Source organism: Canis aureus, chromosome 27 (genome assembly GCF_053574225.1).
Source record: "Canis aureus isolate CA01 chromosome 27, VMU_Caureus_v.1.0, whole genome shotgun sequence".
Lineage (NCBI taxonomy): Eukaryota > Metazoa > Chordata > Mammalia > Carnivora > Canidae > Canis > Canis aureus.
In genome coordinates, this window is record NC_135637.1 from 3,537,256 (window position 1) to 3,552,531 (window position 15,276).

Below are 15,276 nucleotides of genomic sequence, written 5' to 3' on the forward strand. Positions count from 1 at the left end.
TGGACGATCTCAGTAAAGAGCTGGAGTGCAAATCTGGCAGGGCATCTGGCATGCAAGAATTCTACCACTGAACCACCAATGCTTGCCAGGGCATCTGGGAGAAAGAAGCCAGTCGGTTAGGTCGGTGATTCCAAACTTCTACACCCTGCTGCTTTCAGAAGCCTCGGACACTGGGTGCATGGTTCCAGCAACACAGGGCCCCTGATCACAGGGCGCCAAGCAGACACAGCCCACGATCCTACACTCCCCCCGGGACAGGTGGTGGCGGGGAGGGCACAGGACAGCGAGGACTCTCCTGCCCCCCAGGCGCCCCCAAGCTGTGCAGATCAGAGCCCTTGTGCCGCCCCAGGAGCATCCAGGCCACTGCGGACTAGAAGACTGCATTCATTACTATTGGGGAGCTGATTCCAGAGGTGGAGACCTGGTCATCACTGTTGTTGCTGTTCCTCCTAGTTTCACCTCGTGCTTGGGAGGGGCGGGGCCGCCAGGGAATGGAGGCCTCCCGGGGTAAATAGCTCCCACTGAGCCCTGCAACTGGCAGGGAGCAGGGAAGCTCCCCCAGGTACACACACCTGGGAATCAGCACAGCAGACCCCTCCTCAGAAGACCAGGTGGAAGGAGAGGGGAAGAGCAAGCTCTTCACCAAGCAGTGCTGGAAAGCTCCAGGGAAAACAGACGGATTTATAGTATATAGAACTAGAGAGTACCCCCCTTTTTATTCTCCTTTCCAGTACAAATCGTTTTTTGTTTTTTAAAGATTTTATTTATTAATGAGATAGTGAGAGAGTGAGAGAGAGAGAGAGAGAGAGAGAGAGAGGGAAAAGCAGGCTCCATGCAGGGAGCCCAACGTGGGACTCAATCCTGGCTCTCCAGGATCATGCCTGGGCCAAAGGCGGTGCTAAACTGCTGAGCCACCTGGGCTGCCCTTGTTTTTGTTTTTGTTTTAACTCATTTTTATATCAGACTAAAAATTTCCAATATTTTTTTCTAACCTTAACTACAATATTTTACCACTTCTTCATTCTTAAGTTTCTTCCTTTTTGACTTTCATATTTCTACAATTACAGGCCTTAGATATATTTTCCACTTCTAGATTCCCTTCAACATACTCAATTAAATTTGGGAGATATACAAGATATGTTTTTTTGCTTTGTTTTCTGTTTTCTGTTTCTCTGCCTCATTTTGTTCTTCAATGGCAGAAGTTCATACCTTCTAAAACATGACCAGCATGCACCCAAAACCAAGTGGTATACCGTGCTGGTTCATTCTGTGAGACTATATTCTCTCTTCATTCCCATTCTGCCCCCCTCTTTTATCTCATTTATGATTTGGTGGTCAATGTTGGGGCTCTCTACAAGTAATTCTGGTTTATATAAATGTGGGACTGAGCATGTTCTAATGTACAGAACTTAATAGACTCAGAACCAAGAGGACCACCCTCTAGAACCCCCTCAGGTAGACTATAATCTCCTTCCACTTTGTCACCACCACCATCTCCAAGTCCCACCCACCTTTTTTTTCTTCTTTTTCTTTTTTCTTTTTTTTCTCTTTTCTTTTCTGCTTCCTTGGGATCCTTGGCCTTTAATTTTTTTACAACTTTGGTTTAAAATTTGTTTTTCACTTTAGTGGTCCTTTTCTTTTACTTCATTCTGATCTTTGTTTTCATTTTCTGGTCTCTGACCTCAGCAGAATCATCTAGGGTGAAATTTACTTAGGTTCTGGTTGATATTCTTGACTCAGCCCGCTCATACAGCCACTCTGCACTGAAGAAAATGACTAGAAAGAACTCACCACAAAAGAAAGAATCAGAAACAGTATTCTCTGCCACAGAGTTAAAGAATATGTATTACAATGCGATGTCAGAAAGCCAATTCAGAAGCACAATTATAGGGCAGCCTCAGTGGTGCTGTGGTTTAGCGCCACCTGCAGCCCGGGGCATGATCCTGGAGACCTGGATCAAGCCCCACATGGGGCTCCCTGCATGGAGCCCGCTTCTCCCTCTGCCTGTGTCCCTGCCTGTCTCTCTCTGTCTCTATGAATAAATAAATAAAAATCTAAAAAAAAAAAAAAAAAAAGAAGCACAATTCCAGTGGCTCTGGAAAAAAGCATAAAAGATTCAAAAGACTTCATGACTGCAGAATTTAGATCTAATCAGGCTGAAATTAAAAATCGATTAAATGAGATGCAATCCAAACTTGATGTCCTAAAAATGAGGATTAGTGAGGTGGAAGAGTGACCGACATAGAAGACAAGTTGATGGCAAGGAAGGAAGATGAGGAAAAAAGAGAAAAACAATTAAAAGACCATGAGAAAAGGTTAAGGGAAATAAATGACAGCCTCAGAAGGAAGAATCTATGTATAACTGGGGTTCCAAGAGAGGGCCAGAGGGCCAGACAGCATATTTAAACAAATCAAAGCTGAGAACTCCCCTAATTTGTGGAGAGAAACAGGCATTCAGATCCAGGAGATAGAGCTAACATTCATGAATATTTATGCCCCTAATGTGGGAGCTGCCAAGTATATCAATTAATAACTAAAGTAAAGACATACTAGATCATAATATGCTAATAGTAGTAGACTTCAACATGGCACTTTCTGCAAATGACAGATATTCTAAGCACAACATCACCAAAGAAACAAGGCCCTTAAATGTTACACTGGACCAGATGGATTTCACAGATCTATACAGAACTTCCCATCTGAATGCAAATGAATACACATTTTTCTCCAGAGCACATGGAACTTTCTCCAAAATAGACCACATACTGGGTCAGAAATCATGTATCAACCAATGCCAAAAGATTGGGATTGCCCCCTGCATATTTTCAGACCACAATGCTTTGAAACTTGAACTCAGTCATAAGAAGAAATTTGAAAGAAACTCAAACACATGGAGGTTAAAGAGCATCCTACTAAAAGATGAATGGGTCAACCAGGAAATTAGAGAAGAATTAAAAAGATTCATGGATGGGGATCCCTGGGTGGCTTAGCGGTTTAGCACCTGCCTTCAGCCCAGGGTGTGATCTGGGGTCCCGGGATTGAGTCCCGCTTCAGGCTCCCTGCATGGAGCCTGCTTCTCCCTCTGCCCATGTCTCTGCCCAACCCCCCCTCTCTGTGTCTCTCATGAACAAATAAATAATATCTTTAAAAGAAAAGATTCACAGAAACTAATGAAAATGTAGCTATAACTGTTCAAAATCTCTGGGATACAGCAAAAGCAGTCCTAAGAGGGAAATACATCACAAGCATCCCTCAAAAAAATTGGAAAAAACTCAAATACACAAGCTAACCTCACACCTAAAGTAACTGTAGAAAGAACAGCAAATAAAACCTACACCAAGCAGAAGAAGAGAGATAATAAAGATTCGAGCAGAACCCAATGAAACAGAGACCAGAAGAACTGCAGAACACATCAACAAAACCAGGAGTTGGTTCTTTGAGAGAATTAGTAAGATAGATAAACCATTAGCCAGCCTTATTAAAAAGAAAAAAAGACTCAAATTAATAAAATCATGAATGAAAGACGAGAGACCAAAACCAATACCAAGAAAATACTTTAAAAACTTATGAGCAGTTATATGCCAATAAATTAGGCAATCAAGAAAATGGATGCATTTCTGGAACACCACAAATTACCAAAACTGGAACAGGAATAAATAGAAAACCTGAACAGGCCAATAACTGGGGAAGAAACTGAAGTGGGCATCAAAAACCTCCCAAAAGTCCAGGGCCAGATGACTTCCCAGGGAATTCTATCAAACATTTAAAAAAGAAACAATACCTATTATTCTACTAAAGCTGTTCCAAAGGATAGAAAGGGACGGAATACTTCCAAACTCGTTTTATAAGGCCAGCATCACCTTAATTCCAAAGCCAGACAAAGACCTCCCTGCGTGGAGCCTGCTTCTCCCTCTGCCTATGTCTCTGCCTCTGTGTCTCTCATGAATAAAGAAATACTTAAAAAAAAATTACCATGGACTATCTTCAGAGAGTTACAAATAATCTTAAGATTTGTGTGGAATCAGAAAAGACCCCAAACAGCCAGGGGAATATTGAAAAAGAAAACCAGAGCCAGGGTCATCACATGCCGAATTTCAAGTTGTACTACAAAGCTATGATCAAGACAGTGTGTTACTGGCACAAACACAGACACAGAGATCAATGGAACAGAATAGAGAACCCAGAAATGGCCCCTCAATTCTATGGTCAACTACTATTTGACAAAGCAGGAAAGACTATCCACTGGAAAAAGGACAGTCTCTTCAGTAAATGGTGCTGGGAAAATTGGACAGCCATCCCTTTCCACTCCACCCACAGGCTTTCTTTCCACCAGAGGCAGCTGCCAATTTGCTTGGAGTGCAACCCTAGAAATAAACGTCTGGAATGCTTCCTCCCCTGCTACCCCCACCATCCCACAGTCATCTAGTTGTCCATCAAATGCTACTTAAATGTTGCCTTGCAAAGGGGTGCCAATCTAAAGTAGCCGTTTAGCTGCTTTCTTTCAGCTTAGCTGCTCTCTTTCACTTGTGTAACGTTCACATCTTTTGTGATTTTGTTTAATCATCTCCCATACCCTGCACAGGGTCATGGATCCTGTCAATCTTGTTCATCCCTACATGCCCTAGAAATTACCTGGTGTAATAATCAGTAACCGTTTGTTAAATTAATATGTGCACTCAAGCACAAGAGAAACTGTTCACATTAAAATGTAAGAGGCACAAAGTCTGAAGATAGTGCCTTGAGTCCTAGCTCTGCAAACCCAGTCTCCTTGGATCCTTTACTAGTTTGGGGCCATGGACAGGCTTCCCAGTTTCCTCACCTGTAAGGTGGGGACCTACCGGCCTCATGGGCTCATGAGGCCCTTAACAACTCCGTACACACAAAGTGCCTAGCTAAGAGTGGTGCCTATTATTACCCACTCAATGGGGTAATCCTTTCAATCCTTCATTTGATCTTCCTTACTTATTCTTCATGTGATTCTGTTTGCTTATTTTTCTTTATTGCTACTGTAAATACAATGTTTTGTCTCACTGTATTTTCCATAGTTATTGTTAAAGAGTAAAAATATCCTGGGGTGCCAGGTGGGCCAGTCAGTAAAGCATGCCACTCTTGATCTCGGGGTTGTAAGTTTAAGTCCCACGTTGGGCACAGAGATTACTTAAAAAGAAAAAATAATAAACAGATCCTTAATTTCGGTCAATTGTATCACTCATGCCACTCAGTGAATGGCCTTCTTCCCGGCACCCATCATCTTCCTGTAACACCTGAAGTGTCATACCACCTAGAAGGGGTCTCTGCTGTCACTAGTCACTTCACATTCCACTGTCCAACACCTCATGCAATCCAGTTTGCAGCACGCCAACCACCCTCAAGAAGTGACGCTTCCAACCCACTCTTTGGTACCAAGAAATTCCTTAAGACTCATAAACACCGAAGTCCCAGAGAAACACTTTTCTGAGGTATTTCCCGTCACGGCTCCCACATTTGCAGGGGAAGAGTCATTCTCCACACACCTGTCTTGCACCCGATCTGCCTTGTCTTTGCCACAAATCGGAGGATCCATCACACCCTGAGCTTCTACTAACATCTGTGTATTTCCAGAAGAGAGTTCCCCCTGGAGCTGCAGACTCAGCGGCGCAGCACATACTCAACACCTATGCGGCTAGGCTGTCCTAGGGTGCCCAGGGGAAGCAACGCCCGCTGTGCAGTAGTCGGAAGTTCAGCGTTCCCCACAGGGTCCCCCTGCCAATAGCACGGTCCGGGGCCTACACGCCCCGGCTCAAACATGGCTCCTTCCGGCTTCCATAGCAAGGACCCTCACGACCCTCAGAGGTTAGGGGCCGCGACGGGCAACGGATCAGAACCTCGGAGGGAGAGGACCCAGGACAAAGTGCCAGAAACACGGACATCAGAGACAGGGGAAGGCAGGGGGCGGGAACGCGACAGTTCGGGCCCTGGACGTAACCGTCCTCAGTGCCCAGGCAGCTTCTAAAGACGAGGAGGTCCCTACTTACCCAACACGAAGCCTTGCGGAACCTGCCAGCCATCCCGCGCTGTTCCGTGCAGGCTGCGGGGCAGAGAACCGAGCTGTGAGGGTCTCCCTGCCGCCCATCCGCGCCCACCCAGGAGCGACCTCCCGCACAATCCAGTTTGCAGCACGCCACAGCGGGCGCGGCGACGAGGCTGTCCGGTGACCTCGAGTCCCGGCTGGCTGCGACCACGCCCCAGACCTACCGTGGGGGCTCAGCCGGCCAAGCTCCTGTTCTGAACAGGACGCGCCGGGAGGGGGCTAAATCTGTGCCGCCTGGGATCCAGAGCCACAGAAGCTCAGGAATCCGCGGGCCGGCTCCTGATCAAACCCAAGACGGAAACAGCCCTGGAGGAACGTACCTGACTACAGCCGCGGGCGCGGCGCAGCGGAAGTACGTCATGGCGGATTCCGTGGACCCAACGGCGACCGAAGAAAACTACATCTCCCAGAAGCGTCTGCGGAGGATCCTTGCTTACAGGCCGGGCTTCCGGCAGGAGGCAGATGTGCAGAGATGGGCAGAGCTTCTGGGGACCCAGACAGGGCTGGCAGAGGGGACCAGGTGGGCCTGTGGCGCTCGGCCCTGCCTGGGTCCAACCTCAGCACAAGGGCCGACATCCTGAGGCCTGAGGTCAAACAAGACGGAACACCACAGTGAGCCCTGCACACTTGGGAGATGCTGCAGTAGATGGAAAGAAATAGAAGCACACCAATCGTGGACATGAATATACGGCCAGTCCAAGATAGGTCAAACAATTCTCATTACAATGCAATAAAACTATAAATAGCATAATTTCAAAAGGATTTTATGCCTAAAAATCTTTTTTTCCAAAAAGCTTTCTATTCAACAAATATTTGAATGAAATAGGGACAAAAGTGTAGATAACACTGTAAGCAGTTATGAGAGAAACAAAGCGAGGATAACAAAAAAATCTCACAATCTTGAGTAATTATAACAATAAACACCAAAAAGCAGCAAGTTAAAGTCTCAAAAACCTAGTGAAGAAACAGCAAAATAAGCCAACGAAAGCAAAGGATATATTAAAGATAAAAGCAAACAACCAGACAAAATTAGCAAGAACTGAAAAGACACAAAGTAACTGACATCTAGAGAACACAGTTAAAGTGAAAACCACAGGCCCAAATTGGAAGCACATGGGTGAAGGCCCTAGATCTGTAAACCCAGAAGTTTACCTAACTTAATGTTAGCAGTCTCAACTTCCCAGAAATGTCATCTTCACGGGTCAGCACCGATAGGATAATGTGTAACAGGGCCCTTTCCTTTTCATCCCTTAAGGAAGAGGAGGGAATCTACCTACTATATCTTCTGTTCCCCTAATAAGGGGGACCTCAGCTAAAATAATCCCTTTTTTCTATTTATGACTTCTTTGTCATGCTTTTTTTTTTTTAAATATTTTATTTATTTATTTAGGATAGTCACAGAGAGAGAGAGAGAGAGGCAGAGACATAGGCAGAGGGAGAAGCAGGCTCCATGCACTGAGAGCCCGACGTGGGATTCGATCCCGGGGATTCGATCCCGGGGATTCGATTCCGGGTCTCCAGGATCACGCCCTGGGCCAAAGGCAGGCGCCAAACCACTGCGCCACCCAGGGATCCCCCTTTGTCATGCTTTTTAAAGCCCTTCCCTTTCTGTAGCCCTTCTCCTTTTCCAGCTAGATCAGTTGCTGCCTGATCCATTAATCGATTAATAAAGTCAATGAGATTAAAATTTACTTGGCTTAATTTTTATTTAACAACACATCTTAAAAAAAATAAAAAATAAAATTAAAAAAAAAAAAAACAACACATCTAATGACCGTTGAGTATGTGTAATTTTTATGTGCACAAGGCACATTCTCCAGGATAGGTCCTATAGTGTCACACCACAAAACAAGCCTCAATAGATTAACAAGGATTGAAATCATACAAAGTATGTTTTCTGACAACAGTGGAATTAAGTTAAAAAAAAAAAAAAAAAAGAACCCTAGGAAACCTAGGAAAAATGTAGGGAATCCCCAGATTAAGTCAAGTAACTCCTAGCTCAAAAAATCACAAAGAAAATTAGAAAATACTTTGAATTAGAATGAAAATGCAACATATCAAAAAGTCTAGATAGGTGGAAATCCAAATCCTGAGCTGTTTTCTTTATTCAACTTACCTCCAATTTAATCTCCCCTTCCTATCTGAATCTAGACCTACTCACTTGGTTATAGTCTCATTAAACTCCCAAGCGGATTACATTTGTGGCAAGTTGCAAAAAATATTCTGTCTACTTCTCTGATTGAAGCAAACTTACCTCTTAAGACCTTTCTTAAAAATAAAAAAAAATAAAAAAAAAAAAGACCTTTCTTAGGCAATCCAGATTGCTATCTTATGTCATTTACATAAATGTAAATGCATTGTCCCCAATGCTACAGTCTTCCCAGACCTTTCCATATTAGGAACTTTAGTCTCCTGCTAATCTAAGTCTCCTTATTCACAATTATGATAGAATGAATTATGGTGAAAAGCTTCTACTAGCCTAAAATGATGCAGAACTATTTTTATGGAATAGGGAAAAACTATTTTAGGATCTAGGGTTGGAATTGGGTATAAAAGAATAGAAAGACATTCTGGAAAAGTCCATGAGAGAAATAGACATCTGTATACTGTAAGATGACAGTATACAGACAAGTGGAGACCAGTGAGGACATTTCAGTATGTAAGATATGCTAGAACTGAATACAAAGATAACATTCTGAAGGGTGCCTGGCAGGCTCAGTTGGTAGAGCATTGTACTTTTTGTGTTGGGGTCATGAGTTCCAGCTGGGTGTAGAGGTTACAAATTAAAAAAAAAAGACAACATTCTGTTCACAGAAGATTTGTGATAGTCTTGGGAGATCTGCATGCATTAAAGAAAGCAGAGTTGCAACAATTGATAAATACATACATGTGATTGCCTTTTTCCAGTATGGGTATGGGAACTGATGCTGGAAATACCATATATAATTCATTAAGTTTGTATTAAGACTCTTGATTGCAGATGCCAGAAATATAGCTCAAAGTAGTTTAAACTAACAGAGGAAATGTATTACCTTTTCTAACTGAAGAAGTCAAGCTTCAAGAATGGCTGGATCCAGGACTTCAATCACCTATAGACTATGGTCTCCCTTTCTCTATTCTTCCCAGTCAGCCTCATCTTCAGTCAAGCTTTCCTCATGAAGTAGCAGAGGGAAATACACATACTTTTGTAATAGTTCTGGCAAATATGGAGCGATTGACTTTCATAAGGTCAGATACCCATCCCTGACAGAGTCAAAATGACTAATTATCCAGGCTTGGATAAAACCAATAGTTCATTGTTCTAAGCTTCACTGAAACTACACAGACTAAACACAAGAGAAGGGTTGTTTCCCTAAAAAATAGAGATAAATTACTGAAAGAAAGGGAATGGATGTAAAAAAGGCAAAAATACAATTTCTCAGGTCTAGTTCTAGAATTACTGACTCCTCCAGTAATGGATTAATCCTGTTAATTAGGAAAGTCACAGCATGAGAAAGCATTGTAACGTTTTCAGTGCTCGGGTCATGTCTCAAAGCCTCCAAAGTATGATTTGTAATTTGAGCCATATAAATTATCCCTATAGCCTTTACATCATATATCATTTTTTCCTATTTGCCTTTTTTTCTACTTAAAAGTGCTCATATCTATTTTTGTTCCCAAATTTGGAAACAGTAGGCTCTCATTACATATTGGATTGGTTGATTAATTTATATGGAATTTGCCTAGAAAAACTCTTTCTTCATTTTTGGAATGGTCTTTTTCTTTTTTTTTCTTTTTTTTTAATTATTTTTTTATTTTTTTATTTTTTGGAATGGTCTTTCTCATAATAGTTTCTTTCCTGTCTTAGCTTCCCTGATCTTCCTTCCTATTTCTATGTTCTTGTAGATATCTACTATATAAGCCTAGGGCTTTAATACTAAGGGACTTAGCAAAGATGAGACAAATTATTTTTATAACAGATTTATAACCTAGCTGGAACCAGAAGTATACACATGCGGTAGGTTGAGTTTTGCAGGAAACAGACTTTATAAGCAGGCGGGATATTAGGGATTTCCCTTAGGAATTACCACTGGGAGGGAGTGAGGGCAGCAGGACTGGACAGAAGAAAATGAGCAGTGATGCTTTTACAATACAGGCCTCAGCTCATCTCACAAAATCTCTGAAACTGGCCATTCAGAGATGAACAAAAGTGAGGTAAAGAAGTGGAAACTTTGTACCCTTATAGTGCCCAGTTTTGGGGTATGGGCTGAATCCAAGAGGCTAATTTTGGGTGAGGCAGCTCCCTTCAGCTGAGGGCAATTTCGTCCGAGGGACTCATTTATGGTTCCTTAGAAACACAACTGGCATGTGGAAAAATGAGAGGCTCTGTCCTGAGGGAGACTGCATGCCAGGGCCCCTCTACCACACTAAAGGCAGTAAAACCATCTAGTTAAGACTGCTTGAGAAGTTTAAAGATTTGCAGAAAAATCAACATGTTATTATAAAGTCAGCTTTTATTTTTTTTTAATTTTTATTTATTTATTTATGATAGTCACACACACAGAGAGAGAGAGAGAGGCAGAGACACAGGCAGAGGGAGAAGCAGGCTCCACGCACCGGGAGCCCGACGTGGGATGCGATCCCAGGTCTCCAGGATCGCGCCCTGGGCCAAAGGCAGGCGCCAAACCGCTGCGCCATCCAGGGATCCCTAAAGTCAGTTTCTAAATAGAACTAGGGAAAACCACTGTTTTCCAGACACACCCTGGATAGCATCACTGCCTATACTTACTACATGTCAATTATATATACTTAAGCAATGTGGTGAAAAGTAGTATTTATACTAAAAATGATTCCCAGAGTTCAACCACGTGCATAGGGTTATAGTAACCTAAATCTTTTTTTAGCTAGAAAAATTTGTCTTTATATCATTTTGAAAAGTTGAGCTTGAAATTCCACATAAACTGGGCAGCCCAGGTGGCTCAGCGGTTTAGCACAGCCTTCAGCCCAGGGCGTGATCCTGGAGACCCAGGGTCGAGTCCCACGTCCAGCTCCCTGCGTAGGGCCTGCTTCTCCCTCTGCCTATGTCTCTGCCCCTCCCTGCTCTCTCTGTGTCTCTCATGAATAAATAAATAAACAAATAAATAAATAAATAAATATTTAAAAAAAAGAAATTCCATATAAACTATTTAGTAAATAGGCCTGTGTTATAGTTTTCTTTTACAGTCACAACTTAGACCATGTAGGTTTGAATTTTTTAAAGATTTTATTAATTTATTCATGAGAGACACAGAGAAAGAGAGGCAGAGACACAGGCAGAGGGAGAAGCAGGCTCCATGCCGGGAGCCCGATGTGGGACTTGATCCTGGGACTCCAGGATCATTCCCTGGACCGAAGGCAGGCCCAGGATCACAACCTGGACCAAAGGCAGGTGCTAAACTGCTAAGCCACCCAGGGATCCCCAACTTCTCCAATCCCTTAATTTCATAATGTTTTCCTACACTTTCCCCCTTTATCTTATCCAGTAGTTTTCAATGCTTAGGATTCAACAAAATCACTTAACCAGGTTGTTAAGGCATGTGTTCCTTATCTAGAGGATGAAGCTTGGATATTTGTATTTTTAATAAATTTGCTAGGTAAATATGCTGCTTGCCAAAGTGTGGAAATCACTGATTTACCCCCTTCCCTTATATCCTTTCTCACTTTCCTAGACAAAAATCTTCTAGTTTTCAGGGTCACTATCCAATTTTTAGACTGCAAATTCATTATTGAGAGCTATCTGTGCCATTCACATCTCACTGACATCATTTAAAGTTTAATGATCCTATTTTTAGCATAGAAATTCCCTTCCTGGGATGCCTGGGTGGCTCAGTGGTTGAGCATCTGCCTTCTGCTCAGGGTGTGATCCTGAGTCCAGGGATTGAGTCCCACGTCAGGCTCCCTACGAGGAGCCTGCTTCTCCCTCTGTCTGTGTCTCTGCCTCTCTCTCTCTGTGTCTCTCATGAATAAATAAGTAAAATCTTAAAAAAAGAAAGAAAGAAAGAAAGAAAGAAAGAAAGAAAGAAAGAAAGAAAGAAAGAAAGAAAGAAAGAAAGAAAGAAAGAAATGCCCTTCCTTCCAGGAGTGCTTGAGTGATGCAGTCAGTTGAGTGTCCAACTCTCGGTTTCAGTTCAGGTCTAAGTCTCAGGGTCGTGAGGTCAGGATTGTGGGGTCCAGGCCCACATTGGGCTCCATGCTGAGTGCACAGTTAGCTTGGGACACACTCTCCATTTGCCCCTTCCCCCTGTGCGCTTTCTCTCGCTTGCACTAAAAGTAAATAATTCTTTAAAACAAAATGGAATTTCCTTTCCTCCAAAGTAGTAGTAAATCAAAGTAGTTTTTTGTTCCTCCATGTTTCACACTGAGTGTAGGATTTTTATAAAGATCACTCATCCCCACACAAAATAATGGAACAACTTTTAAGCCATGAGCTAAAGTGTTCCTGTTTCAGAGAGAATTAGGAATCTAAAAGCTGTATATGGAGAAGAAAAATCAGAAGACAAACTTTCAGCACCAAGCCAAAAAATGCCTTCTTTTGGCCAATACACAAACCTTAGTCTATATCTGAGAATTCTTACTTGAGAAAAATCTTATGTATATTTTAAATCTGAAAGGAACTTTAGGTATTTATAACCCAATTTCAGAAAATTAAAGCTGGAATCAAACTCTATGAAGATAATTCCTGCATATACAGAATAGACATAACTGAACATCAGATTAGCTAACTTATTAGATAGAAGATCTCTCTAAATACAATGAATATACACAGGCCTTTAATTGTCACTCACCTCTTATTGAACACCAGGATATTTATGTTAAACATAAACTCTATTCATAATGTGGGAAGTTGTGTACTTACTGCTCAAGCCATATTAAACATCAGAGAATTCATACTGAAGACTCTATGAACCTAATGAGCATAATAAAGTCTTTAGACACCATTAAGACTTCATTACACATCAACTGCAATGTTGTAAGCCAAGATCTAATTTTACCCAGAATAACTCAAGAGAAAGTTCCTATCCCCATTCTGAAGAGTCTGAAGAACCTGATATTGGGGTAGTAAGTGAATTGCCGACTTAAATGAACAGGGTGTTTGTGACGAGCATGGGATGTTGTATATGTGATGAATCACTAGATTCTACACCTGAAACTACTGTTATGCTAAATGTAATCTAACCTGAATTTTAATAAAACCTTGAAAAATATAAATTGCTTACTTAAAAAAAAGGCTTGTCTTTTAAAATATACTTAGCAGTTGATCCAACTCACTTAGGTAATCAACTAATTTAACTCAAGAAATTAGTAGCAATTGGGGAGCCCAGGTGGCTCAGTGGTTTAGCGCCGCCTTCCCCCCAGGGTGTGATCCTCGGATAGAGTTCCCAGTCGGGCTCCCTGCATGGAGCCTGCTTCTCCCTCTGCCTATGTCTCTGCCTCTTTCTCTCTCTGTGTCTATCATGAATGAATACATTAAAAAAAAAATTAAAATAAAAAGAAATTAGTACCAACATAAATTAGGTGGAAAGTGACTACAAACCTCATGGTCAGTTTTAGTCATATCATCAGCAAATTGTTCCCAGGTGTGGGCTGGTCCCGAAGATTGAGTGGCAAAGAACACTATTGAGGATAAAGAGTCTATGGAGTACTGTATTTACAATGTAACTCGTGTCTCTGAGGAATCTAAACTGTAACTGGTGAGAGGATGAAACAAACAGGAAGCCTGACCATCTGCTGCAGAGGTGACCCTGTTCCATTGGTCTTGGGAAGAAGCTGTCCACTTGACAGCATTTATGGGCTCCTGAACATTTCTGAAGAATCTTCAGGGAGGCTTCCAGCTAGTGCAGTTCTCCAGTTAGCTAATAAAGATGCCTTTTTACTTGAGACCAAGATCAGCAACTTGAAGATTTAATGTTATGTGTTGATAACAGCAGCATTCATGGGAAGTTAAGACATAGGAAATAGAGGTGACATATATGATAAATATAGTCTGTAAGTAAAAACCCTACTTGAATGGAAGTCTACATGGCCAGTTCTTTATAGTGATTTCCCCAGGAATGCTGGTTCCTCCCCATTTTTTGATAAAAACTTCAAATAAGGTTTTATATTTTATTTAATTTATTTAAATTAGAGGCCAGTGTCAGAAGACCACAACTAACTCAGACATGCACTGAGGGAGACCCACGCTCATGCTTCCCCTTTAAAGCCTCACAGAAACAGAAACCAAACTGAACCTGAGAGAATGCAAGACAGCAGGTGCCAGGAAGCACCTGAAAGGCGGTGAGGAAGAGGAAGTGTGGGAAAGCCCCAGAATTTGGAAGAGACGGGAGTGGACCCTCCAGAGGAGGAAGCCCTTCAGCAGCTCCTCTCCCTGCACTATCAATGACCAGGACACTGACAGACCGTGAGCACTTTCGAATGCAATTGCTATATTTTATTTTTAAAAACTGATTCATCGGGGCACCTGAGTGGCTCAGGTCATGATCCCGGGTCCTGGATTGGAGCCCTGTGCCGGAATCCCTGCTGGGGGTGTGGGTGTGGAGGGAGTGTTTGCTTCCCCCCCTGCCTCTACCCCTCCTCCGCTCCGCTCTCTCTTTCACTCTCTCTCTCAAATAAATAAAATCTTAAAGAAAACATAAAAACTGGTTCATCGGGCAGCCTGGGTGGCTCAGCGGTTTAGCGCCGCCTTCTGCCCAGGGCCTGATCCTGGAGTCCCGGAATCGAGTCCCACGTCGGGCTCCCTTCATGGAGCCTGCTGCTCCCTCTGCCTGTGTCTCTGCGTGTGTGTGTGTGTGTGTGTGTGTGTGTGTGTCTCCTGAATAAATAAATGAAACCTTAAAAAAAAAAAACTGGCTCATCAAGTTGTTTTAATCCCTTAACTTCTACCTTTATATTCATGAATTTCCTCCTGTTTCCATAATTTCATTCTTTCTCCCTAAATTGTTCATTTATTTTCACTTCTTTTGTCAGTGCTGTTGGCTGTGCTAAAACTCACTTTTGTAAGTGAATTTGTAAATGACTTCGATCTAACATGAAAAATGGAAACGATACAGAAGCCTCCTCCCGGCGACCCACTTAGGACGCCGCACACTCACATTTTGGGGAGCGCGTTCCTGCTCTGGGATGCCAAGCAGCCGACAGGCTTTCCACTGGGAACCTCAGCCCTGCCAATCGGAAAAGGCGCGCCGCAGAGC

At 42.6% G+C, this 15,276-nt stretch overlaps 1 protein-coding gene and 1 non-coding gene across 10 annotated transcripts in view; both read right to left on the reverse strand.

Moving 5' to 3' along the window:
- Positions 1-15,231, reverse strand: part of LOC144299641 (uncharacterized) — a 65,438-nt gene extending 50,207 nt beyond the window's left edge. For 2 of the 9 annotated variants that reach the window (XM_077875047.1, XM_077875043.1), the window contains exons 1-3: positions 15,178-15,230; positions 6,391-6,654; positions 6,015-6,067 (exon numbers count right to left, since the gene is read on the reverse strand). In XM_077875047.1, coding sequence (XP_077731173.1) covers positions 6,015-6,067; positions 6,391-6,431 — 94 coding nt within the window. In that variant the 5' untranslated portion in view covers positions 6,432-6,654; positions 15,178-15,230. Of the gene's footprint in view, positions 1-6,014; positions 6,174-6,234; positions 6,655-15,177 lie in introns of those variants that run through there. The other 7 variants (XM_077875044.1, XM_077875041.1, XM_077875056.1 and 4 more) reach the window with 4 other exon arrangements.
- Positions 14,378-14,508, reverse strand: LOC144300094 (small nucleolar RNA SNORA71). Its single transcript, XR_013366735.1, has one exon. It is a non-coding gene; the product is annotated as a small nucleolar RNA SNORA71 (small nucleolar RNA).
- Positions 15,232-15,276: the final 45 nt, after the last annotated feature.